The following is a 25,727-nucleotide window of genomic DNA, read 5'->3' on the forward strand; positions in this document are numbered from 1 at the left end:
TGAATCCACAGAACAAATCCCCTCACTAAAAGGATTTGTTCTAGCTTCCTCAAGACCTAGGGAGATAATGGGATAAATGATAATCAATAAAGGGAAGTGACTCACATCAAGGGGGGATCAGGAAATGCAGGTGAGTGGGTGACAATCCCCAGCTACGTCTCTGTTTCTTATTGTCTCTTGGGCTTGTCTCTCATCTCTGTGGTTTCTTGGGTCTGTCTGTCCTTCTATCTTTATGTGTCCTTGCTTCTTTGGCACCAGAGTCATCACTATTATTTCTGGTACCTGGGGTAAACAATACAGAAAAATTCCCTCAGATCAACTCTATAAGACAAATTGCATTTTGTGTGTGTGTGTGTGTGTGTGTGTGTGTGTGTGTGTGTGTGTGTGATTGGAGGAGACTTTAGACCTTGAGACGTGATGCCCCATCAGGGAAGAAACTCCAGTGATGAGTGAATGAATGCATGAATGAGGGAATGAAAAAGTATTTATTAAGTGCTTACGTAAATGATACTAAATCATTTCACCCCTTCAGTTTCCAAATCTGTCTTTTTTCTCCTGATCTGTCAAGAGGGGATGACAATATTTGCCCTGCCTATCTCACTGGGCTGTTATGACGATGGTCTTTTGGAAACCTTAAAACAGTCAAGAAATCTAAATTATTGTTATCATCCCCGTTTGCAGAAATTGAGGCCTAGAGAGTTGAAGTGACTTGGACCCAGGGTTCCCAACTCTAGGTTCAGAGGTCAGTCTGCTAAAGCATATTAACTCCTGAGGACATGGGTGCTCTCTTCGTTAAAAAGTCCATTGGAGAGGAGGGGCCGGGGAGGGAGGCAGACCTGCCATTTCATCTGTGTGAGGCAGCGAGGAGTCCAAAAGACCTGAGTGTGAATTCTGGCTCTGCCACTTACTAAGCTGTGTGACCACAGGCAAGTAAGTTTCCCTCTCTGAGCTTCAGTTTGCACATCTGTAAAATGGGGAGGTTGTTGCCTCTAAGGTCCCTGTCAGCTCCAGATCCATAATCCTATAGATTATGATTGACCTATGAGGATGCCTTGACCTTACAGCACGGCATAAGTAGCAGTTATTATTATTATAGTTATTATTAGACAGGAGTTAATATATCAATTAATCAGTTAATTAATTAGTTAATTAATAGCAGTTATTATTAGACAGGAGCCCAACTGGCTACAGATGTATATTTCAATCAATAAACGTTTATTAAGTACCTGCTAGGTACTAGGCACTGTGCTCAGTACTGAGAATACAAATAAATACAAAGAATGAAAAAGTTCCTGACCTCAAGGACCTTACATTCTAAAGGGAGAGAAAACTAGGACAAGTGTAAGCGTTCAATGAATAAACATTTATTAAGCACCTACTATTTGCTAAGCACTGTAGAGCTGGGATATAAAAAGAGGCAAAAGACAGTCCCTGCCCTCAAGGAGCTTACAATCTAATGGGGGAGACAACAAGCAAACAAAGCTATCTACAGGATAAATGGGGAATCATTAATAGAGGGAAGGCACTGGAATTAAGAGGGTCTGGAGAAGGCTTCCTGTAGGAGGTGGGGTTTTAGTTGGGACTTAAAGGAAGCCAGGGAGGTCAGTAGGTGGAGATGAGGTGGGAGAGCCTTCCAGGCATGGGGACAACCAGAGCAAATGCCCAGAACTGAGAGATGGGGTGTCTTGTTCATAGACCAGCCAGGAGAACAGAATCCCTGGACCTAAGAGTGTGCGTTGGGGAGTAAGGCTGGGAAGGTGGAAGGCGGATGGTTATGAAGGGCCTTGAATGTCAAACAGAGCACAGAGTTGTTCAATACATTCGTGTGCGAGGGTACCAGTGGTTTGGGGATCAGGAAAGGTTACATGCAGGAGTGTATTTGAACTGAGTCTCAAGGAAGAGGTTTCTATGACGTACTTAGCACAGAGCCCGGCATACAGCAGGCACTTACTGAATGTTGCTCAATGGATTCCTTCACTCCCACGGAGGTGATGTGGACTCCTGCCCTGTTCTCTCCTCCTCAGACCTTCTGAGACCACAGGCAGCATTTCCTCCTCACTGGCAGGTTGGTGACGCGGGGGAGCAGATAGATGCCTTCTCTTAGCAAGCCCGTCTGGACCAGCCCCTAGAAGGCAAACATCTCCCAGCCACTAGTGACGATGAGCAGAGGCAGGGAGGCCGTCCTAGTCAGCTCATCTCAGGGAAGGGCACTTTGGGAGGCCATGCCGCCCAATCCCGGGGCAACCCCCCCAGGAGTTCCCATGATGCCCCAAGGGAGTTCAGGTTTACTTGTCATAGACAGACCTTGCAGATATTCAGAGGTAGGAGAACACCTTCAATCCCATGTTCCTTGCCTGGTCTCTGATCCTGACCCCACCGACCCATTGGCCCATCCTGCTGCTCCCAACTGATGACTGATTTTAGGACAGTCACCCCCATCTGAAAGGCAGCATGGTGTAAAGAACAGAGGCCTGGCCTTGGAGTCAGGATGACCTGGGTTCGAATTCCACCAGCTGCATGACTTTCAGTCACTTAACCCCTTTAACACTGTGTAGAAGAGAAGGTGCTGATCTTCATCAGTGGAGGGAGTTTCCTTACCTGGGAGATCCCCCCTGACAATTAAATCACAGGACCACGCTCTGTTTGTGTCCTATCAATCCTTATTACTGAGAGGGTCCCTACCTGGGCCCTGCCTTCACTTTCTTCCCAGAGATTCTTGCCTGAATCAAGTACACATGAAATCCCTGCTCTGGGCACCTGCTTCAGCCCATTGGCATCTCCTACGTGACTGACCCACAGCCCAGACATCTCAGGGAGCTGGAAGAACCTAACAACCCACCCACTGCTGAGGTCAATGGAGAGAGTCCTGTACTAGAAGTCGCAAAGACCCAGGTCCAAACCCTTTCTCCGCTACTGACTCCCTGTGTCACCTTGGATAAGTCACTGTCTCTGAGTCCATTTTTTTCTTAGTGAATGCTAAGACCACAGGCTGCTTCTATGTCCCAAGTCCAAAAGGCCTTTTGATCTCTTCAACCAAAGTCAGAGTCCTAGAACCTCTGAGGTAGCAGGGGCCTCCCAAGCCAGCTTGCACAGTCCACACCTGCACAAAAATCCCTCCAACGATGTCCCCAGCCATAACTCATCCAAGATCTCCCCAAAACTTCTAGTGATGGAGAGCTCATCACCTCCACATTCCACTTTGGAGCAGCCATGCTTGCTAGGGAGCTTCCCCTGCCATCAGGCACGGCATTGTAGACAGAGGACTGGACCTAGAGTCAGGCGACTGCTTGGCTCTGCCCTGTTCAAGCTCTAGGACTTCCCCTTATGGGCTTCTATTTCTTCACCCTTTAAATGGGGGGTAATAACACCAGCCCTAGCTACCTAACAGAGTCGTTGGGGGCAAAAAAAAAAAAAGGTTCACAAACCTAAAACATTTCAGAAAGGTCCCAGGACCATTTCAGATTTAGATCTGAAAGAGACCACATCCAGACTCCTCATTTTACAGATCCAGAGACACTTAGTCGGTCAACCAACACACCTTTGTAAGCCCTGGGGATGCAAGGAAGGCAGAAAGCAGTCCCTGTTCTCTAGAAGCTCAAGAGAGAAGACAACATGCGTGCATGTAAGCCCAGATAGATACAGGATAAATTGGAGATTTAGTGACGTATTTTATGATGGTGGGTCACTCAGCACAGTTGTGAGGATCAGAGCTTAATGGGTGTAAAGCATTTTGCAGACCTTCAGATGCTATGGAAATGTAAGCTATTGTTGTACCATGGTCGTTTCATTATTCTTATTATCGTTATATTAACATGTTATTGTTATTCACCTATGGATTTCCCATGCTAGGATGTTTGCAGAGTCAGGGCGGATGAAGTGTCTGCTTCCCCTCGTCCACCAAACCTATAATTTTGTCAGGGCAGGCTATTGGGTTTGTCAGACCCAATGTGTATTTTATGAACTGGCTTTGATAATCGCTTATTATATTGTTTTTCTTCTAAGTGTTTGCCCATCAATTGCCTCGTTATTTGTCCTAATATTTTACCCAGGATTGAAATGCAGCTAACTGGCCAGTAATTTCATGGGTCTCCCTTTTTAAAGATCAGCACAGCCTTGTTACAGAAAGCTTTCCTGTGTCATCTGAGGAGAGAGAAACAAAACTTCTCTGCCCCAGGCCTGAGGGGCCCAAGAAGACTTGGCTTCCAGAAGGGATAGGAAATGAATGGCCTACTCAATACAGCTGGCCTAGGGCCAAACCCCAGACAGCTTACCAGGTCCCAGGAACTGGATTCAAATCCCAGCCCTGAAATTTACCATTTGTGTGACGTTCGGCAAGTCAGGCAGGCAGTAAATTTTTATTAAGTGCCTACTACTTTCCAGGCACTGTGCCAAGCACTGGGTATGCAAAGAAAGGCAAAAAAGAAGACAAGGAGCTTACAATCTAATCTAGAGCTATGGTCTTGTCAACTTTCTGTGTGACCTTGGCTAAGCCACTTAAATTCAGAATGCTTATTTGTAGCCATATTGCAAAAGTCCTGGTCATCCTCTGCTCTGGTCAGACCACATGTGGAGTAGTCTGTTCAGTCCTGGGCACTGTGTTTTAGGAGTGACATCGATAGGCTTTATGGTATCCAGAGGAGAGCAGCCAAGATGGCCAGGCAATTATTATGCACTTACCACGTACCAAGGCACTGTGCTAAGCATTTCACGATCATTATCTCGTTTGATCCTTACAACAAATCTGGAAGATGGGTGTTATTATTATCCCCATTTTACAGATGGGGAAACTCAGGCAGACTGAGAGAACTTGGCTAGGGCCACACAGCTAATAAGTGTCTGAGGCTGGATTTGAACTCAGGCCTCCCTGACTTCAGACGCTGAGGTGCCTCAGTGTTCCATATTTGCCTCCAGGTCCTCTGGTAGCACACGATGAAACAACCCTTGGCCATCATCCCCGCAATCTCATAAATGTGAGACTTTGATCCTATGACCCCTGACAGCCTCAGTTTCTTCATCTGTAAAATCAGAGTTTGACTGGTTTGTGGACCCACTACTAACTTAATTAGTCCATCTAAAAAGCCAGGGTGAGTCTGCCACTTCTCCCCTCTCCCTGGAGAGGATGAGATGGGGGTTGGATCTCACCAGAATTTCATCCCATTGAGACCCCTAGGTCGGTCAGTCACCCAGCACCGGGCTAAGTACAAGGAGCTGCAAAGGCCAAAGACAGTCCCTGACTTCAAGGAGCTCCCAGTCGGATATGGGAGACAACATGAAAACAGCTGTGTACAAACAAGATAGAGACAGGTTCAACTGGGAATCATCTCCAAGAGAAGGCGTTGGCAGTGGTGGGATCAGGAAAGGCAGGGTTTTAGCTGAGACTTGAAGGAGGCCAGGAAGCAAGATGAGCAGGAAGAGCATTCCAGGCACGGGGGGACAGTCAGCAGATGAGTGTCCTGTGGGAGGAACAGCCAGGAGGCCAGTGACGCCAGAATGAAGAGTAAGGGAAGGGAAGAAAGGCGTAAGAAGACCAGAAAGGGCTTTCAAAGCCAAATGAACAATTTTATATTTGATCCGGGAAGTAATAGAGAGCCATTGGAGCTTATTAAGCGGAGGAGTGTGGGGTGACATGATCAGACCTGCACCTCAGGAATTTTGAGAGCTGAGTGGGCATGGATTGGAGGTGGGAGAGACTGGAGGCAGGCAGAACTCCTCCCTCCCAAGCAGGCTATTGCAACAGTCCAGGCATCAAGTGATGAGGGCCAGGGTGGGGGCAGTGTCAGAGGAGAGAAGGGAGTGTATTCAAGATATGCTTTGATGGCAGAATTGACAGGACTTGAAAACAGATTGGATTGGAACCTCTGAGAAGCCATACAGTCCAACGCGCTCATTTTGTAGATGAAGAAACTGAGGCGCCGGTAAAATGAAACCATTTGCCCAAAGTCACATCCGAGTTAGAATTTAAACCGAGGCTAATAAAGCAAGACGCACTTATTAAGCACCTACTGTATACCAAGCATTATGCTGGTCAGCCTGTGCGCTTCCCACCAACCAGTCCTCTAAATGCCATCCCCGTGAGTTCATGAAGAGTGCTTCTCCTGAGGCATCGGGGCCAAGAAGAGGGTGAATAAATGCACAGATTCGCCACCATAAACAAAAAACCAGAGGCTTCAAAAATTATAAAGCTTTCTCAAATCTCCACTTACCATCCTCCAGGGTCTCCGGGCCCCGACCTGACCCACCCTTGGCAACCCTGAGTAGGAAGCCTTGTAACGAGAGAGTTTCCAGGATTGAAGGGGGAAGGAATCACAGTGACCCAAACAATTATAGCGTTCAAGCACAATGCAGCATCAATACTGTAATTCACATACCCGTGAGTGGATGCCATCCTTTATTACCATTGCATGTAATTATCCTGCATTGATACTTGCACAGGCTGGGTGCTGGGCTGGGCTCTTTCCCCTTGCCACGCCAGAGCTGGATTTTTCTTCTCCGCTCATCCCGGAATCAGGGCAGTCCCCCACAAGCTAGGCCTGGGACCCGAGCACCCTCAGCTGCTCTCATGTTGGTCCGACTTCCCTGACCCCCAGACCCTTCTTGGCATTTTTTCGAGAAACCCAACACAATAGGCAGCATTTTCTTGAACTTATTAAAAAATCCAGACTTGTAAATTAATTTGTTCGGTGTTGTACAATGGCGGTGCAGATGGACTCATTAGCATGCACACAACAAATAATTATAGATGAATTTTTAGCTGGCCTGCCTAATGGGCTTGCTGGGTTAATTATGTCAATGTATAATTACATCAGCCGTGGGAGACATAATGGTACACCCTGCTGAGCAGACACGAGCTAATGATGGTGTAATGCTGACAGAGGAGAGACAGACTGTTTGAATGCACCTGCTTACCTCGGCATAAACTGCTATTGTCTCCTTCTTCCTTTGCCTAAATAAACAGGCATTATGAGGAGGAGGTGGGGGGGGGTGGAGGGAGGGAGAGGGAAGAAGTTTGCTTGTTGAGGCCAAGGGACAGCCAAGGCGATCTCTCCCAGTGCTTCTGGTGGGAAGGGGTTGGGTGATCCCCAGATTCTCAGCAGGATCGGGGGGAAGGTGCCATTCTGGGGTTGAATCATGACTCAGAAATGCCCACTTGGGAGGACAGGTTCTTCATGGGCATGGGAAACAGAAATGAACAAGTGTGGGGTGGGGAAAAAACAGTGATTGAATTGAGAGTGTTGGGGCTTTCCATGAGCTCTCTGAAGGAACCACTTCCCTGCTGTGGGAGTGTGTCATCCTCTGTGACATGAGATGTTGGAGAGGTGGACTAGAAGGTCTCTAAAAACACTTCTAGCTCTGGCATTCAGTGCTCTAAAGCCCCTCTCACCACTGACCTTTTTGGTACCAATGTCCCTCTCGGCTCTGGCTTTCTATGATCTAAGGTCCCTCTTAGCCTTGTATTCTAAGTACTCTTCCATCTGGCATGTGTTCTAAGGCTCCTCCCAGGTCAGACATTCCATATTCTAGACTCCTCCCAGCTCTGACATTCCATGGTCTAAGGTTCTTCCCGTCTCCGAGCTATGTTCTGGACAGTTGGCCTTGTCTGCAGAGAGCTGGCTAGCTTCATCTTCTCCTTAGGATTCTAAGGATACTCCTGAGATGGGGGGGGGGGGTTCTGTTGCTGTTGGTTCAAGCCTCCATTTCTGTGTATTCTCACCGGTATCAATTGTCACTTGCAGTTAGCGCCTCTCCTATATCATTGATTGATCCAGTGGTTAGCACCCCAGTATCATTTAATCAATTAATATCAATTATCTTTTGTAAAAGGAAAATGTCTTGAGAAGATATAGCAGAACAAAAGTACAAACACAGTCCCCCAAACCTAGGAGGGGGTAAGGCACACTTCCCTCAGCACCTCAGTCTTTGGCGCAAATGAGCTCAGATGTAAAGTGATTCACCCCACCAAATTCATTTTGGAATGTCATCTAGCTGCTGGACAAGTCCATCCCTTACTGTCGGACCTTGGCTCTCAGCTGTTGCTGAGCTGGAGCCTTTTCCTTGGGGCTTCATTTCCACCTGGATAGGAAGAGCAAGGCCATTGGTGTTCTCCCCACCCAGAGGCTTACAGCAGTTTTTGCCTCACTCACCACCGTGAAAAAGAGAGACCAGCGTACTTTTGTACACATGCTCATCTCTGGCCCAGCGGCCGATTAACAGGCTCCTTTTCAACTGACAGTAAGCAGACGGGAGCCAGCTACAGAAGCTTGTGCATGCCCTCCATGACACATACCTAGAAAAGTTCACCAAGCATCTGTGTAGGGGACAGCATCAATCCAAGCATTCTGTTCTTGCTCTGGAGGACTGGCTTTAATTGACCAGTGTCCCATTCCATATGTAGTCCTTTGTAGTTTAAAAAGTTCTTTCTTCACATGAACCTTGTCCTGGGAGATGCTAATACTATTAATAATGCTATCAATTAATAATAGTATTAAATAATATTATTTAATAAATGTTATTTAATAATGTAATACATAACAAAAATTATTAAACACCAGTGTTTATAGGTTAATTAATATGATTGTTAATTAATAATGGTATTATTAAATACTATTTAATAAAAATTTAAAACTATTTCTAATAATACATCTATAGAGTGCTTTAAGGTACACATAGTACTTTTTTTGCAACAGCCCTGAGAGGTAAATAGCACAAATTTTGTTGTCCTCATTTTACAGATGAGGAAAGTGAGGCTTTGAGAGCTGAAAGTCTCTTGGATGAGAGAGTCAGCCAAGGTCACAGTGTTGGGGGGGGCAGAATTCACACCCAGACATCCAGACTCCTAAGTACAGTACTCCTATCACATCAGGTTGCCTCTTGAAGACAGAGGTTTATTATCTCCATATTACTAAAGAGAAATTGAGACTTGGAGCAGTTAAACATCTTATTCTTGTCACACCACTAGTAAGAGGCAGAGGCTGGACTTGAACCAGGATCTGACCCCATGTCCTGTGCTTTCCCCATTAAGCTAGGCTGGCTGCCTCTCCCTGTTGGAGCTATGCAGGTAGTGGTGAGGTGTGGGAATTGGGCAAGCCGCTCACCAGTTTGCTTTCTCCTCAGATCCTGTGCCTGTATTTGAGGCAGCAAGAAGCCTAGAAGATAGATTGCAGCAGCTTCAAGCTTTCGACCCCACCAGCCAACCCCTGAAAGATCTCCACGTGCAGTGGAAGAAACATCCAGAGATTCTCAAGACCAAAGGTACCATCGCTTTCTGCCTAAAGGATTCCCTGAGGAAAATAGTTTGGGGGTTTAAGTACACTGTCAGCTCAGTACAAGTCACCAGTGTTGGAAACCCAAAGCTAGTGCTGTCTTGAGCTGCATTGGAATGGTCCAAGCTTCCAGGAAAAGGTGGTGATAGTCCCACTGTCCTCCGCCCTGATCAGATTATCTGCAGTATTATGTTCAGGTCTAGGCACCCCAATTTAGGATCCAAAGGAGAACTGGGATGGTGAAGGACCTTGAGTTTATGTCATATGAAGATTGGGTTAAGGAACTGGGGATGTTAACTTGGAAAGAGAAAACTCAGGGAGGGGGCAGCTAAGTGGCGTAGTGGATAGAGCACCGGCCCTGAAGTCAGGAGGATTTGAGTCCAAATCCGGCCTTAGACCAAACACTTGACACTTACTAGCTGTGTGACCCTGAGCAAGTCACTTAACCCCAATTGCCTAAAAAAAAAAAAAAGAAAAGAAAACTCAGGGAGACAAGACAGCTATCATCAAGTGTCTGAAGGGTTCATATAGAAGAGAGATCAGACTTGTTCTGCTTGTCACTGCAAGGCAGAACCAGATGTTGCCAAGAGTCAAACTTGAGTTTACCATCAGGAAAAAATGGAATGGGCTGCTCTGAGAGGTGATGGGTCTTTGAGCAAAGGCTGGACTACCATTGTCAAGTCCATTATAGTGGAAACAGATGCCTTTCGTGTAGGGGTTGGACTGATAGAGGTCCCATCCAACTCCCACATTCTATTTGAGAGGGCAACTCTCTCCTCTGATTCCACTTTTCCTCTATTTCCCCAGTTCCCCCAACATCCTCAATTCACAGGGAATTGCATCTAAGCTAAGGAGACTCAAGATATCTCACTTTACAGTAGTGGAAAGGTTGAAAGGATGGAGTTTCTGTTTCAAGAAGCATTTATTAAGCACTTACTATGTACTAGGCACTGCACTCTGTACTCTGATGTAATTAAAAAGAATGAAATGGTCCCTGTAGTCAGCCCCATGGTGAGCCAACCAGAGCAGGGGAGGGGTGAACTTGAATACAGTCGGTCCATCAAGATTTATTAAGTATCTGCTATGTGCAAGGTACTGGGGATAAAGAGACAAAAATGAAACAGTCCCCTACCATCAAGAAGTTTACATTCTGCTAGGAGAAACAGATAGAGACTGTCTGAGCTTTAGATCTATGCTTATGGCTTTTGTTGTTTGCTCATTTCAGTCCTACTCTCCATGACCCTGTTTGGGGTTTTCCTTGGCAAAAATACTGGAGTGGTTTGCCATTTCCTTCTCCAGCTCATTTGACAGGTGAAGAAACTGAGGCAAGCAGGGTTAAGTGACTTGCCCAGGGTCAAACAGCTGGTACTCTGTCTGAGGCCAGATTTGAACTCAGGAAGATGAGTCTTCCTGACTCCAGGCCCAGCACTCTGTGCTACCTACTTGCCCACAGTATGACATAGATAATATTAACCCTCCAAGGAGCCCTGATTTCTCCACTGTGGGTATTCCTTGAATCGTTTTAGCTCCTAACCCCTTTACACATTAGGAGCTTCTGTGTCCAAAATCATCCCCCTTTGTCAGGTGGAGCCTTTTTAGGCTCTGCTAGGCTGGTCATAGCATCATAGGATTTTATATCTAGAGCTGAAAGGGACATTGGTGATCACTGAGTCCAACCCCCTTATTTTACAGATGAAGAAACCAAGGCCCACGGAGGTTCAATAGCTAATCATAAGATCCTGGATCTGGTGCTGAAAAAGACCTTACATGTCAACTCCATCATTTACCAGATGAGGAAACTGAGGCCAGGGAAAAAAGAGAAGTGGCTTTGCCACAGCCATATAGATAGTAAGCAGCAAAGCCGGGACCCAAACCCATCTCTTTGGACTGTGGCAGTGGGCGTGCACAAAGCCCTTCCCACTTTAGTGGGACCTGCCAGACCTTGCACAGATTTACATCCTCTCTCCAGGTCAAGAGTTCTTAATCTTCGTTGGTTATGGAGCCCTTTAGCAGCTAGAGAGCCCACAGATTCCTTCTCAGAATTAACGTTTTTAAATACATAAAACACATGGGATTACAAAGAAACCAATTGCAATTGACATACACTTACCAAAACATTTTTTAAAACAAGTTCATACCTTAAGAGTTCCTGCTGGCCTTTGATGACCTCTTCAATGCCAGGGGGGTCTGGTGTTAAAGTCTCAAGAGACCAGAGTGGTCATCGAGTCAGACCCATACCCCAGAAGGAATCCCACTACAACATACCCACCAAGTGCTCATCCATCTGGAAAAGGGAGGGAGGGAGAACCCACTATTTCCCACTCCACCCGTGGAAGATTCTCAGTGTTGGGGAGTTTTTCCTGCCATCATCATGGCTCTGGAGTCGGTGGAGACTTAGTCAGCCCCCTCCCCACTTCCACCCATCGCTCCCAGTTCTGACCTCTGGAGCCAAGCAGACCTTCCGCTGGGCTGGCTTTTGAAAGCCCAGGGGACCCAGCATACCGCAGTCAGACCCTGGGAGGGAATAAGCCCCTGAATCCACACAGAGCATTTCCCCTTTCAAAGAACTCTGTCCTTTCTGCCCTTTGACCCCCTCAACCTCTGTGAAGGAGGCTGGGGAGGGATCTGCCTCCTCTGCAAACATTTATTGGATGCCTGCTTGTATGGGCAAGGCCCAGAGGGGAGATACAAGGAAGGATGTGGGGTGTCCTTCAGGCCCTGAAGGCATGTAGGGCAGGATGTGGAGACAAGTCAGACACAGGAGGCAGGTCAATGACCGTGCAGGGTGATCAGTGACTGGCTGCCAGCAGAGGGCTCAGGGACAGAAGGGGCAGGAGAATTTCTACTGACACCTTGCACTCCAGGAAAGGGAAGGGTCTTCTTAAGAGGCAGAGGGTTGGAGTGGAAAGGGAGCTGAATCCTGAGGCAGAAGGTACAGGTTTGAGACACAGCTCACTAGCTGTGTGATCTGTGCCTCAGTTTCCTCATCTGTTAAATGGGAACATTCACGTACGCACAATCTGCCTTACAAAGGTGCTGTGACGATAACCCCTCTAATACCAATGCCTTCCCTCATTAATTATTTCCTGTGTATCTTGTATATGGTTTGCTTTGAATATATTTGTTTGCATGTTGTCTCCCCCATTAGATTGCATGTACCTTGAGGACAGGGACTGTCTTTTGCCGCTCTTTGTGTCCCCAGTGCTTAGCACAGTGCCTGTCATATAGTAGGTGTTTAAAAAATGTTTATTGATTAATAATAGGTAAAATTTTTACGTCGTACCCATTATGTGTTGGTTCATTATGTTCTTTACACATATCACTCATTTGATCCTCACAGCAACCCAGGGAGATACGTGCTGTTTTTATCCCCACTTTAGAGGTGGGGAAACTGAGGCAGACAGTAGTTAAGTGACCCGCCCTGGGTCACACAGCTAATGAATGTCTGAATCTGGATTGGAATTCAGGTCTTCCCGACTCCAGGCCCACACGGCCCTGTGTACTGTGGCGCCCCTAGCGGCCATCGGTGGTACAATGGGCAGCACGCTGATCTTGGCATACCAGGCTCAGACGCCATCGACTCCACCCCCCCTTCTTTTTAGATGTGAAGAAACGGAAGCCCAGAGAGAGATCATAGGATCGGTCCCAGGTCTAGAGCTGAAAGGAAGCTTGGAGGCCACTGAATCCAACCACCTCGTTTTACAGATGAGGAAGTCCAGGCCCACGGAGGTGAAGGGACTTGGCCAACATCACGAAGGTAAAAAGTCCCTTCGCCTCTTTTCGCCTCAGTTTCCTCATCTGTAAAATGGGGATAGTAATAGCCTTACTTCCCAGGGTTGTTGTGAAGATCAAATACATTCGTAAAGAGCTATGTAGATACTGGTTATTATTACTCTATTTTCATTATTATTATTATTATTATTATTAAGCACTTTGTACACCATAAATCTGTATCTCTAGAGGATCTTATCACTAGACAGATCCCCTAGTGTGGGAATTGCAGTCACCCATGCAGATCGCAGCCCGCCTTTATCTTAGTAGAGGGAGCCGCTTGAGATTTAGAGGTTAAATGACTCGCCCAGGGCCACATGGCAGGTAAGGATGCATTCAGGCCCTCCGGGTGATCTGGCGCTGGGTCCAGGTGAATGTGGGCAGCTGAGAATTTCAGATTAAACACCAGCAGCCACCCCACCCCACCACCTTTCATCCCTCCCATGAAGGGGTGCCGCAGATGATCACCAACAGACTGGATGTATCAGCTCAGGAGCCGAAATCAATTTGGGAAGTGAGGGAAATCGATTTCCTTACACGAGTTATCGGTCTTTAGCCTCACAGAAGGAAGCTGCTTTCTCTACTTGTCATGCCTCTCCAGTAATGTCTTTCTATCTTCTTTTCTTAACCTCCAGAGCAGAGAGAAGGGACGACTCCGGCTGGGTTCACGGTGTCAGAAGGACCCAGGCTACCGGGCATTCCCAACAAAGCACTTTTAACAGAAACCTTGCTTCACAGAAATGAGGCAGAGAAACAAAAGTGAGTGAGTGAAAGGGGTTTGTGGGGACCAAGGGAGGTTTGTTCTGGGGATCCCAGTGGTCAGGGCTAAGAAGAGCAGATGCTCCTTGGTTCCCAGGAAAGCCTCTATTCTCATAGAGGCAGATTATTGGTCCAAGAGGCCTGAACAACCAACTAATAGGCAGAAAGGTGGCTCAGTGGTTAGAGCACCGGGCCTGGAGTCAAGAAGACCTGAGCTCCTCATTTCTCAAATATATGGAGAACTGAGTAAAATTTTTAAGAATATGAGTCATTCCCCAATTGGTAAATGGTCAAAGGATGTGAACATGCTGTTCTCAGAAGAAGAGATCAAAGCTATCTATAATCATATAAAATGCTCTAAGTCACTATTGATTAGGAAAATGCAAATTAAAACAAGTCTGAGGTACCACCTCATACCTATCAGATTGGCTAATATGACAGAAAAGGCAAATGACAACTATTGGAGGGGATTTGGAAAAATTGGGACACTAATACATTGCTGGTGAAGTTGTGAACTCATCTAACCATTCTGGAGGACAATATGGAACTATGCCCAAAGGGCTATCAAACTGTGCATACCTTTTGATTCAGCAATACCACTATGGTCTGTATCCCAAAGAAATCAAAGAAAACAGAAAAAGACCTATTTGTACAAAAATATTTATAGTAGCTCTTTTTGTGGTAGCAAAGAATTGAAAACCGAGGGGATGCCCATCAACTGAAGAACTGCAGAACAAGTTGTAGTCTATGATTGTGATGGAATGCTATTGTGTTATAAGAAATGATGAAGGAGATGGTTTTATAAAAACCTGGGAAGGCTGATGTGAACTGATGCAAAGTGAAGTGAATAGAACCAAGAGAACGTTGTACACAGCAACAGCAACATTGTAAGGATGATCAACTGGGAAAGACTTAGCTACCCTGATCAATACAGTGATCTAAGACAATTCCAGAAGACTCATGATGAGAAACGCTACCCACATCCAGAGAGAGAATTGGTGGAGGCTGAGTGAAGCATAATTTTTTCCAAATTTCTTTATTTTTCTTGGGTTTATTTTTGCAACATTGCTAATTTGGAAATATGTTTTGCATGATTTTGCATGTATAATTGATATCACATTTCTTGCCTTCTCAATGGGTGGAGGAGGGGCAGGAGGGGGGGAGAGAATTTGGAACTCAAAATTAAAAACAAATAAATGAAAAAAAGAATTTTTAAAATGATATATTTTTTATTTTTTTAAAATAAGACCTGAGTTCAAATCCAGCCTCAGCTACTAACTAGCTGTGTGACCCTGGCCGAGTCACTTAACCTCTGTTTCAGTTTCCTCAGCTGAAAAGTAGGAATCATAATAATACCTACCTTCTAGAACTGTTGTAAGGATCAAATTGCCTGGCACCTAGTAAGCACTATATAAATGTTGGCTAGTCACTTAACCTTGTTTGCCTCAGTTTCCTTATCTGTAAAATGAGCTGGAGAAGAAAATGGCAAACCACTCCAGTATCTTTGCCAAGAAAACCCCAAATGGGGTCATGGAGAGACTGAACAACAACATTATTATTATTATTATTGTAGTACTTAGCATATAGAAAATGTTAGCAGCAGTAGTTATAGTAGCAGTCATAGTCATAGCAATTGTGTTCCCTCAGAAGGGAACACAATATTCCTACTCCACATCTGACCTACTGGGGCAAACCCATGATGCCTCTCTTAATGAAACAGCCCCAGACCTGTTCCCTTTGGCCCCAGAGGCAGAACTAGGGGTGATGGATAGAAGCTGAAGAGAGGCAGATTGAGCCTCTGTGTCAGACATAAGTCCCCAACAATCAAAGCTGGAATGGGCTGCCTTGAAAGAAGATGGCTTCTCCATTGCTGGAGGACGTTAATTCAAGGCTGCCTGACCATTTGTCAGGGATGTTATAGAGTCAGCTAGGAGGCACAGTGGTTAAGAGCGTGGGCCTGGCATCAGAAAGATCCGAGTTCAAATCCCACCACAGATACTTAGTAACTTATGTAACCCTGAGGAAGTCAATTGCTCTCAGCCTCAGTTCTCTTGTCTGTAAAATGGGGATAATAATAGTACCCAACTCTCAGGGTTATTGTAAGGATAAAATATAAAGGAAGGAAAGAATAAGAAAGAAAGGAAGGAAAAGAAAAGAGGGGCGGGAGAGAGAGAGAGAGAGAGAGAATTAAAAGTCTTGAAGTCAGATGAGCCTAGTTCAAATCCTAGCTCCTACGTGACCAGCTGTGTGACTCTGGGCAAATGAGTTAACTTCTCTGTTCCTCATATGTAAAATGGGTTAAGTCTTGCTTGGGCTTCCATGTATGAAGAAAGCCCTTTGTTACTTGACTGTAGAAATTGCCATTGTCATCCCTTCCCACTTTTACCAACTGAGGAAATGGAGGCACAGACAGGTTAAATGATTTGTCCGGGGCCAACAAGCCAGTAACATGGCAGAATGAATCCATATTTTCTGATACTAAAGCTGGTTTCCTCCCTTCTCTGTAAATAAGAGATTTAGTCTAGATCTAAATCAATACTTCCAAAGTTTTCAGTCTCGAGACTCCTTTACACATCTAGAAATTATCGAGGACCCCCAACAAAGAGCTTTTGTGTGTGTGGTTTATATCTGTTGATATTTACCATGTCAGAAATTGAAGCATCTTACTATTACGATGAAAATAATTTTGACTTCAAAGACCCCGGAAAGGGTCTTGGGGAAGGCCCTCCAAGGGTCTGTGAACCACATTTTTAGAACCACTAGAGGAATGAATGAGCATTTATTAAGTGCTTACTGTATGCCAAGCACTGTACCAAGAGCTAGGAATGGAAATATAAAGGACAGTCCCTCAGGTCCCTTTCTACACTAATATTCTATGATTATGGAATCCAAAAGTTGGAAGGGACCTCGGTGGCCCAAGCCATAACTGAACCAGACTTTTCTATTCGGAACCAGGGCTCCTCCAGCCTTCCCTTGATGAGAGGGAGGATAGTGAGGGGGATCCTGCTGTCTCTCGAGCCCCTCCCCCTGCACTTCTATGCAGCTCTGCTGGTTAAGAAGGATTTCTCCACCTGCACCCAAAATGCAGAGAGGCTGCTCCTGGTACTGCCCTCAGGAAGAACAAAGGCCAGTCCCATTCTCTGGCCATGAGTGATCATTTATTAAGCACCTATTGTGTGCCCTGTACTAAGCACCAAAGTTACAATGAAGTCCTCTTTTCTCCTTCTAGTCCATCTCCCTTGGACACTCGGGGCCCCCAGCCACAGGCACCTTATCAGATCCTGGCCTTTATAAGCCCCTGGAAAGTGTCTTAGACTCTCCTTCTCCCTGTAGTAACTGTAATAGCAAATGTGTGTGTCTCATCCTAAGCCTTACATAGTGCTCTGTGTATTGCATCTCATCCTACCTTCATAAGAACCCCGTGAAGTAGGTGCTGTTATAATCCCCATTTTACAATGAGAAACTGAGGCTGAGAGAGATTAAATGGTGTACCCGGAGGCACACAGCTGGTTTGTATCTGAGGCGGCATTTGAACTCAGGTCTTTCCTGATCCCAAGCCCAGCACTCCAGCCACATGCACCACCTCAGCTGCTCTGTACTTCAAGCCCTGTCCTCCTTGGGTAAAGAAACCAGCTGCTCACCAGAGGACTTTCACATGAGACAGTGGTGGATTGCTCTTTTCAGCCAGTGAGAAATCTGCCAGCTACTTAAGAACCCTGTTATCAGCCTGGCCCAATTGGATCTGTGCTCGTCGGACTCCAGAATCACCCCAGGATCCTCTGGCCCTGGCACTCTGCCTGTTGTCTGTCTGTCTATCTCTCAGCTCTCTGTCTGTCTCTGTCTCTCTGTCTCTCCCTCCCTCCCCACTTCAGTCTCTCTATTTTTCTCTCTGCTTCTCTCTCTCTCCCTCCTCTCCTCTCCTCTCCTCTTCTCTTCTCTGTCTCCCTCTCTCCCTCTTTCCTTCCTCCCCTCTCCCTCCCTCTCCTCTCCCTCTCCTCTATCTGTCCCTCTGTTTCTCCCTCCCTCCCTTCTTCCCTCTCTCTCCCCATCTCTCTCTCTCTCTCTCTCTCTCTCTCTCTCTCTCTCTCTCTCTCTCTCTCTCTCTCTCCCTGTCTCTCCCCCATCTGTCCCTCTGTTACTCCCTCCCTCCCTTCTTTCCTCTGTCTCTCTCTCTGTCTCTCCCTCTCTCTCTCTGTCTCTCTCTCTCCCCCCTCCCTCTCTCTCCCCCCTCCCTCTCTGTCACTCTCTGTCTCTCCCCCTATTTGTCCCTCTGTTTCTCCTTCCCTCCCTTCTTCCTTCTTTCTCTGTCTCTTTCTCTCTCTGTCTCTGTGTGTCTCTGTCTGTCTGTCTCTCTCTCTCTCTCCTTTCCTCCCTTCTTCCCTCCCTCCCTCTCTCTTTCCAGCACAAGTTTTACGGAGATATTTTCTTCTGGGCTGAGCTCCAAGGTGCCCAACTCCAGCCTAGAGAGAGGTTTTTATAGTCAGGGCTATAAACCCAGAGATATAGAGGTTTATAATGGAAATGCTGACAGCACCTTAACTGGGGCATCCCGAATGGTGGGCCCATAATAAGCACATAAATTTGGTAGCATAACTTCTGAATTATAGTCTTAAGTATGCAGTAAAAAGGTAACAGAGCAAACCGATGGAAATGAGGTGGAGGGTGGCAAAGTTGCCAGCCAGGGACAGGCAGTGCCTGAGGCCCGGCAGGGAGTCTTCTCTCCCCGAGGGCATCCAGAAGCTCGTGGGAGCCTCACAGAGCCCCTGCCCTTTTTCAGAGCAGAGGGGCAGAGAGAGGGGCTTATTGTTAAGGGGCACATAGCTTCTGGGGAATAAAGAGATGTTGTTGGCCCCACTGTCCCCTAACTTAGGCAGACCACCTCTAGAATGTTGGTTCAGGTCTGGACAACACAATTTAGGGAGTGGAGGATGAACAACCAGGATAATAAGGTCAGTATCTCTTTGTAAGCTGGTACAGCAGAGAGAGGGCTTTGCTTAGAGTCAGGAAGACCTGGGTTCAAATCCTGCCTCAGACAATTAATAGCTGTATGACCTGGAGCAAGTTACTTGACCTCCATTTACCCAGAGTTCCTCATCTGTAAAGTGAGGATAATAATAGCACCTGCCTGGCAGGGCTGTTGTGAGGATCAAATGAACCAGGCATAGAATAAGCACTTAATAAATGTGCCTTCCCTGCCTTCCTCTCTCAATCTCAGTTTACCAAACTATAAAATCAGGTTAACAATGCTACCTACTTCACAGGATTGGGAGGATCAAATGAGATAATATACACAAATGTGACATTTGTATATTTTATGTATTTCTAAATCATGGTTATATAATAATATTTTATATAACATTCAATTTATGTGTAATTACATATTATATATGAAGTACTTTTCAAATACCTTAAAGCCCAGTATAGATGACATCATCATTATTATTGATTTTCATTGGTTATTATTATTAATTATTAATATCATTAATAAAATAATTCCTAATGGTCATTATTATAATGAATTAATTATTCATGATCATTATTGTTATTATTTAATTCATTTGAAGGAACTGGGAATGTTTAGTGTGGAGAAGAGAGGTCTTGGGGGGCCATGTTAGCTGTCGTCCAAAATGTAAAGGTCTGTCGTGTGGAGAAAGGATTTGGCCCCCAGGGGCCAAACAGGAAGCAGTGGGTGAAAATTCTCAAAGAGGCCAATTTAGGTGCAATGTCAGAGGCAAGGTGACCACTGGCCTGTACGGTGACCTTGGCCCTGGGTAGCTCAAACCGATCTGAACCAGGACTGGTCTCTCCACAGGGGCCTACAGGAAGCACAAATCACTTTGGCCGCTAGACTGGGGGAAGCAGAAGAAAAGATCAAGATTCTACATTCAGGTACTCGAAGAGTTCACATCAAGGTCCCCATTCAGACCCCAGGCCCCTGGGCTGGAGGAGTGAGCTGGAGTTCCAAAGCTGGGACCATGTAGAAAAAAAATAAAAATGTGTCCATACCTGGGATTCTGCAGTGTGGGGGACTCTAGGTGTGGGAACACCCTCCGTGGACACAGACTAGCCACCCCTCAGTACCTCTCAGTCTTCCAGAGGAGCCAGCATGGGTCAGAGGCAGGAAGGACTTCAGCCTAGCTCTCTCCTGACTCCTGACTCCATGGGCAGCTCTCTCCCCCATGTTACTTTTCTCTACATGTATAGAATATCATTTTTGTTGGACCTGTGATTTCATTGATACAAGGGACTCCCAGCAAAGAAATTCCCTCTCCCAATGCAGATGGGTAATTCTTCTGTAATCTGTAGTCTTAGGGCAATGCCTGGTGACAAAGAGAGTGACTTACCCAAGGGTCACTCAGCTAGCCTGTGCCAAAGGAGAGGTTTAACCCAAGCATTGGACTGGGCATAGTCAAAATGCCTCTCTTAAGCTGGCAAAGTGGTGAAACGGATAGACCTGGGGTCAGGGGGTCAAATACTTACTAGCTCTGTGATCCTGGACAACTCACTCACCCTCCTTCAGCCTCAATTTGCCTATCTGTAAAATGAGCATAATAATAGCACCACCTCCCTCCCAGATTGTTATGAGGATAAAATGACACACCCAATCATATGCTGGTTAGTACCCTTGATATTAAAGGCTCCTCTCCAACAAGGGGTTCCCTGTGTCTAGGTCAAATAGAAGATTCCTTGATAAAGGCACCAGTGGAAATGACTCTTCTACAAACTTCTAATGATTAATCCCAAGCAAGGCAGGAGCCCATCTGTGCTCAAAGGAAAGTGTTTTCTGCTCTCATGGAAAATGGGGCGACACCATGCCATACAGCGGGAAGAACTCTGGATTTATTCAAATCCCAGCTGTACCGTTTACTACATGAGTGGCTTTGGGTCAGTCTGAACCTCTCTGTGCCTCAGTTTCCCAATCCATAAAATAAGGCATTTATGCTAAATGGTCTCTGGGGTCCCTTTTAGATCTAGTTCTGTGATGCCATGATCTTTCTCTAAATCTCAGTTTTCTCATCTGTAAAATGAAGACTAGATGACTGCCTTTCAACCCTAGATCTGTGGTTTCTAGGCTGACTCTGCATCCACTGTGCCCCTTGCTGCCTTCCCAATTGAGACGTACATTCTTATGATACAACCAAGATGGGAGATAGGAACTGAACCTGTGATCTGATTGGTATTGGGAACTCCCGGGGAGGAAAGTCTCTCCACCAATGCAGGTGGAGAGTGCACCTTCTCTGCAGCTTCTCCTCTTAAGGAGCTGTTCAGGGCAGGGAGGTCAAACACATGGTGACCCACAGAACTCCCAAGTGCAGCCAGAACCAGATTAAAATGCAGTTGGGAAATATTTAACAAAATAAATAAAAATAAAGAAGAGCGCAGATAATGTTAGTATGTGGTTTTCTAAGTCAATATGTAGCCCTCAGGGATCTTTATGACTGGTTTACTGGCACCATTTCTATTTGACTTTGACTTCACTGATCTAGAGCTCTGAGAGTTTAAATGACTTGCTTACAGTCATATAGCCAGAATGTAGCAGGACTTGAACCCAGGACTTCCTGGCTTTGAGGACAGCTCTCTGTCTGCCATGCCAGCTGCTTAGCCTCAATGATGTAGCTTGAGCTTAGCTTATTCTGCTCTTTCCCAACTCCGGGTCCACATATAGAAAAGCTGGCCCAGCACCTAAACTCAGAGAAAACTCAGTCAGTCAATAAACGTTTACTGGACGTTTACTGGACGCCTACCATGTGCTAAGGCACTGTGCTAAGTGCTGGGGATACAAACACAAAAAAAGAAAGAGTCTCCACCCTCAAGGAGCTTCTAATCTAATGGAGGAAGAGAATACACAAAAGAAAGCTGAAAAGTAGGAGGGGAGGAAGTTTGGGAAGGTATCTGGGTGGGAACACAGTAGAGAAGTCTAGAACTAGGGCAGCCATCTGGGAAATGAGGGAGTGGATGGCTTTCCAGGGCCCCCTCCTTAGATGGAGGTTCGGGTGTTCATGGCCGTGCCTTCTAGTTAGAGGGCAAGTGCATTACAAGGAAGTGTGAGTACCAAGGCCAATTCCATCCTGCAAAATGATGAGGTTTCCTATTAAGAAAAGTGTGTGAGTGTGTGTGTGAATAGATCGATGAATGGCTACATGGATGGATGGATGGATGGATGGATGGATGGATGGATGGATGAGATGGTTAGATGGATGAGATGGTTGGATGGATGGATGGATGGATGGATGGATGGATGGATGGATGAGATGGTTAGACGGATGGATGGTTGGATGGATGGATGGATGGTTGGATGGATGGATGGATGGATGGATGGATGGATGGATGAGATGGTTGGATGAGATGGTTAGATGGATGAGATGGTTGGATGAATGGATGGATGGATGGATGGATGGTTAAATTGATCTTTGGATGGATGGATGGGTGTGTATCCATATGTATATACATACATCTATATACTCATGACTATAAATATATACATGTATAACTTTTCAACTGAAAAAGATGAAGGTCAGAGGGAGTTAGGATCATATGATAATAACTCTGAAACTAGAAGGGGCTTCAGAGATCATCTAGTCCAACCCCCTCATTTTACAGATCAAGAAACTGAGGTCTGGAAACAGTGAGTGACTTGCTCAAGCTCACACAGGTAGCAGGACCACAAATGGTATTAGTAGTAATAGGCTCCCAGATTCAGAGATAAGAGTGAACTCAGAGGTAACTACTCTCACCCCTTTGTTTTATAGATGAGGAAACTGAAGCCCATGGAGATTTGAGTGACTCGACCAAAGTCACTTATGATATGATAGAGGGTTTGAAAAGGGGGGAGCAGGAACCTTGGTCGCCAGATCCCTATTTAAGTGGAAGGAAAGAACTCCTGAAGATTCAAGGAGGCAGATTTAGGGGCTCTGCAGAATACCCCAAGTGAACAAACATGAGATTCTTTACCTCTAAAAGATGCCACAGGCCCAATATATGGGGAAGTCCAAGAAGGATTTAGAGGAATCTGTGCACAATAGAAAGATTGAGGAAAATGAAGGATGTTAAGGAAGCCAAGGTTGTGCCTATAACCCTCCGTGATGACATCATAAAGGACAAAGCTTCCATGCTTCTCCACTTATCCTTCACCCCCAGAGTACCTCAGCCTGTTTGTCAGGGACTCAGGACCACTGACCCAGGAAGGAGGGTAGGGCAGGGCTCTGTTGTCAAAGGATGCAGCTGTGATTCAGCGTCATTGCCCAGCTCATCCGTGGACCCTGATCTTAGGCACCTAAGACCTCAGGCAGCTCTCAGCACAGCCCTGATACACAAGGCTTTTTCTAGAGCCGCACACGACATGGGGAGACACAAATCCAGATAAATAGAGCAAGCCTCCCAGGTAACCATACTCCCCATAGCTGCTCACTTGTCCTCCGTCCCATCTAAGTGGTCAGCTCTACAGCCACGCTTTAAGGACCAGTCTGATATTAGCCCAGAGGCCTGGCATCTCCATGGATAGCCACATAGAGAAGCGGCACTGTGGTGCTAGGGGTTAATATTAGGGGGTGGGGGAAGGGGCTGGGCCAGATGGCTTTGGGGTCCCTTTCAGCTCTAAATCTGTGGCCCCAAGGTGCTGTGATGCTCTCATTAATGATATTGGCATCAGCTGTTACCTTCTTGGCCCTGCCCTTCAGCCTTCCTGATTATGGTAATGCCACCTCCAAAAAGACTTTGCCCTCCACAGAGGCAGCTAGGTAGCATAGTGGAGAAAGCTTTGGCCTTGGACCCTGGAAGAACTGAGTTCAAATCCTATCTCAGACAAGTCATTTGACAAGTCACTCTGGGATTCAGTTTCCTCATCCATAAAATGGGCGGGTGGGTCATTCATTGATTTCTAAGGTCCCTTCCAGTTCTGAATCTACAATCCTGCCTACTGGGAAGACAAAAGCAGAAAGTGTCCTGGAGGAAGAATGAGAGGCTGGCCTCATGCTAGGCAGGCCCCTCTCTTCACCCCTCCCCTGGCATCTTCGAGGGTTTGCTGACTCACCGTGTCCCTTTTTTTCTTGATGGACAGCGCTAAAGGCCACGCAGACGGAGCTACTGGACCTACGGTGTAAATATGATGAAGAGGCGGCGTCCAAGTAAGTGAGCACCTTTGACCCTCCCCATCTGCCTCTGTCCTGGCCTTGCTAAGGTCAGGGCCAGAAACGTTACAGAGAGGAAACACTTGATGACTCAGCACTACCAGATTTCAGCCTCTCCGGGGGCCAGCACGGACCCCCAGTGTACAGCTCAGTAGAGATGACCAGGTGGTGCAATGGCTGGAGCTTAGAACTTAGTCAGAAAACTTTTTTCTAAACCTGCCTCACTTACTAGCTGTGTGACCCTGGGCAGGTCACTTTACCACTCTCAGCCTCAGCTTCCTCTTGGTAAAATAGGGATAACAATGGCACCCTCTTCACAGGGTCGTTGTAAGGATAAAATGAGGCAACATAAATAAAGTGCTTTGCAAACATTAAAATGCTGCATAAATGTGACCTAGTATTATTGTTATTATTATTATTAATAATAAATTAAGTAACCCAGAGTTATGCCAGCTCCTAATATGATGAATGAGTCTGCTAGTGCTCCTGCTCATGGATGCCGCCTGCCTGGTGCCATATTACTGAGTCCTCCTGCTGGCTTGACCAGACCACGGAATTCTAGCAAACCCTTCCTCCATCACTTAGTACCTGTGTGATCATGGACAGATCGTTTCACCTTCATGGGCCTCAGTTTCCTCACCTGTAAAATGAGAGGGTGGGCTCAATCACCTCTGAGGTCCCTTCTCTGGATCTATGACCCAAGACTTTCCTCTGTCTCCAATCAACCAACAAGCCTTTTTCAAGCATCAGTTATGTGCCAGGCCCTGGGCATACAAGTATCGAGGATAAAAGAATCCCTGCACACAAGGAGTTTATGTTCTAATGGGAGAGGCATAAAAATAAAGAAGATAGATACTGCACATATAAAATACCTGTATCCGTAGATGTATCTATTATATATGATGGTGTTGCTCAGTCATTTTTCGGTCATGTCCAACTCTTCGTGACTCCATTGGGGTTTTCTTGGCAAAAATACTGGAGTTGATTTTCCATTTTCTTCTCCAGCTCATTTTACAGAGGAGGAAACTGAGGCAAACAGGGTAAAGTGACTTGCCTAAGGTCACACAGCTTAGGCAGCATCTGACACTGGAGTTGAATTCAGATCTTCATGACTCTAGGCCTAGCACTCTATTCACTGCACCACCTAGCTACCCATCATGTATCTATATATAGATATGTGAATATTTGTAATATGTAATATAATACACAATATTATATATAATGTTATTCATTATATATGTACATATACATATGTGTAATATATTACAATAATACAACCTATTGCAATATATAATATATAACAGGCAGATACATAATATAGATATAATGGATAGATATATGTAGAAATATCACAGATATTATAGATAGATGTAAGCAGATATAATACGGACTTATTGGATATATATAGATCTATATATAGATATATAGATAATTAGACAGGCAGATTCATAGATAAATAGATAGATAGGTGATAGATGATTGATGGATAGATAGATGGATAGATAGATGGATAGATAGATAGATAGATAGATAGATAGATGATAGATAGATAGATAGATAGATAGATAGATAGATAGATAGATAGATAGATAGATAGATAGATAGATAGATGATAGAGATAGATAGATAGATGGATAGATAGATGATAGATAGATAGATAGATGGATAGATAGATATATCGATGATAGATAGATAGATAGATAGATAGATAGATAGATAGATGATAGATAGATAGATAGATAGATAGATGATAGATAGATGGATAGATAGATAGATAGATAGATAGATAGATAGATAGATGATAGATAGA

At 45.5% G+C, this 25,727-nt stretch overlaps 1 protein-coding gene across 1 annotated transcript in view; it reads left to right on the forward strand.

The window, feature by feature from the left end:
- Positions 1 to 25,727, forward strand: part of CUX2 (cut like homeobox 2) — a 378,211-nt gene that overhangs the window by 308,025 nt on the left and 44,459 nt on the right. The window contains 4 exon segments of the mRNA XM_020970269.2: positions 9,112 to 9,249; positions 13,667 to 13,790; positions 19,603 to 19,679; positions 23,848 to 23,914. Coding sequence (XP_020825928.1) covers positions 9,112 to 9,249; positions 13,667 to 13,790; positions 19,603 to 19,679; positions 23,848 to 23,914 — 406 coding nt within the window.

This window comes from Phascolarctos cinereus, unplaced genomic scaffold (genome assembly GCF_003287225.1).
Source record: "Phascolarctos cinereus isolate Bilbo 61053 unplaced genomic scaffold, phaCin_HiC Scaffold_4;HRSCAF=312, whole genome shotgun sequence".
NCBI classification, from domain to species: Eukaryota; Metazoa; Chordata; class Mammalia; order Diprotodontia; family Phascolarctidae; genus Phascolarctos; species Phascolarctos cinereus.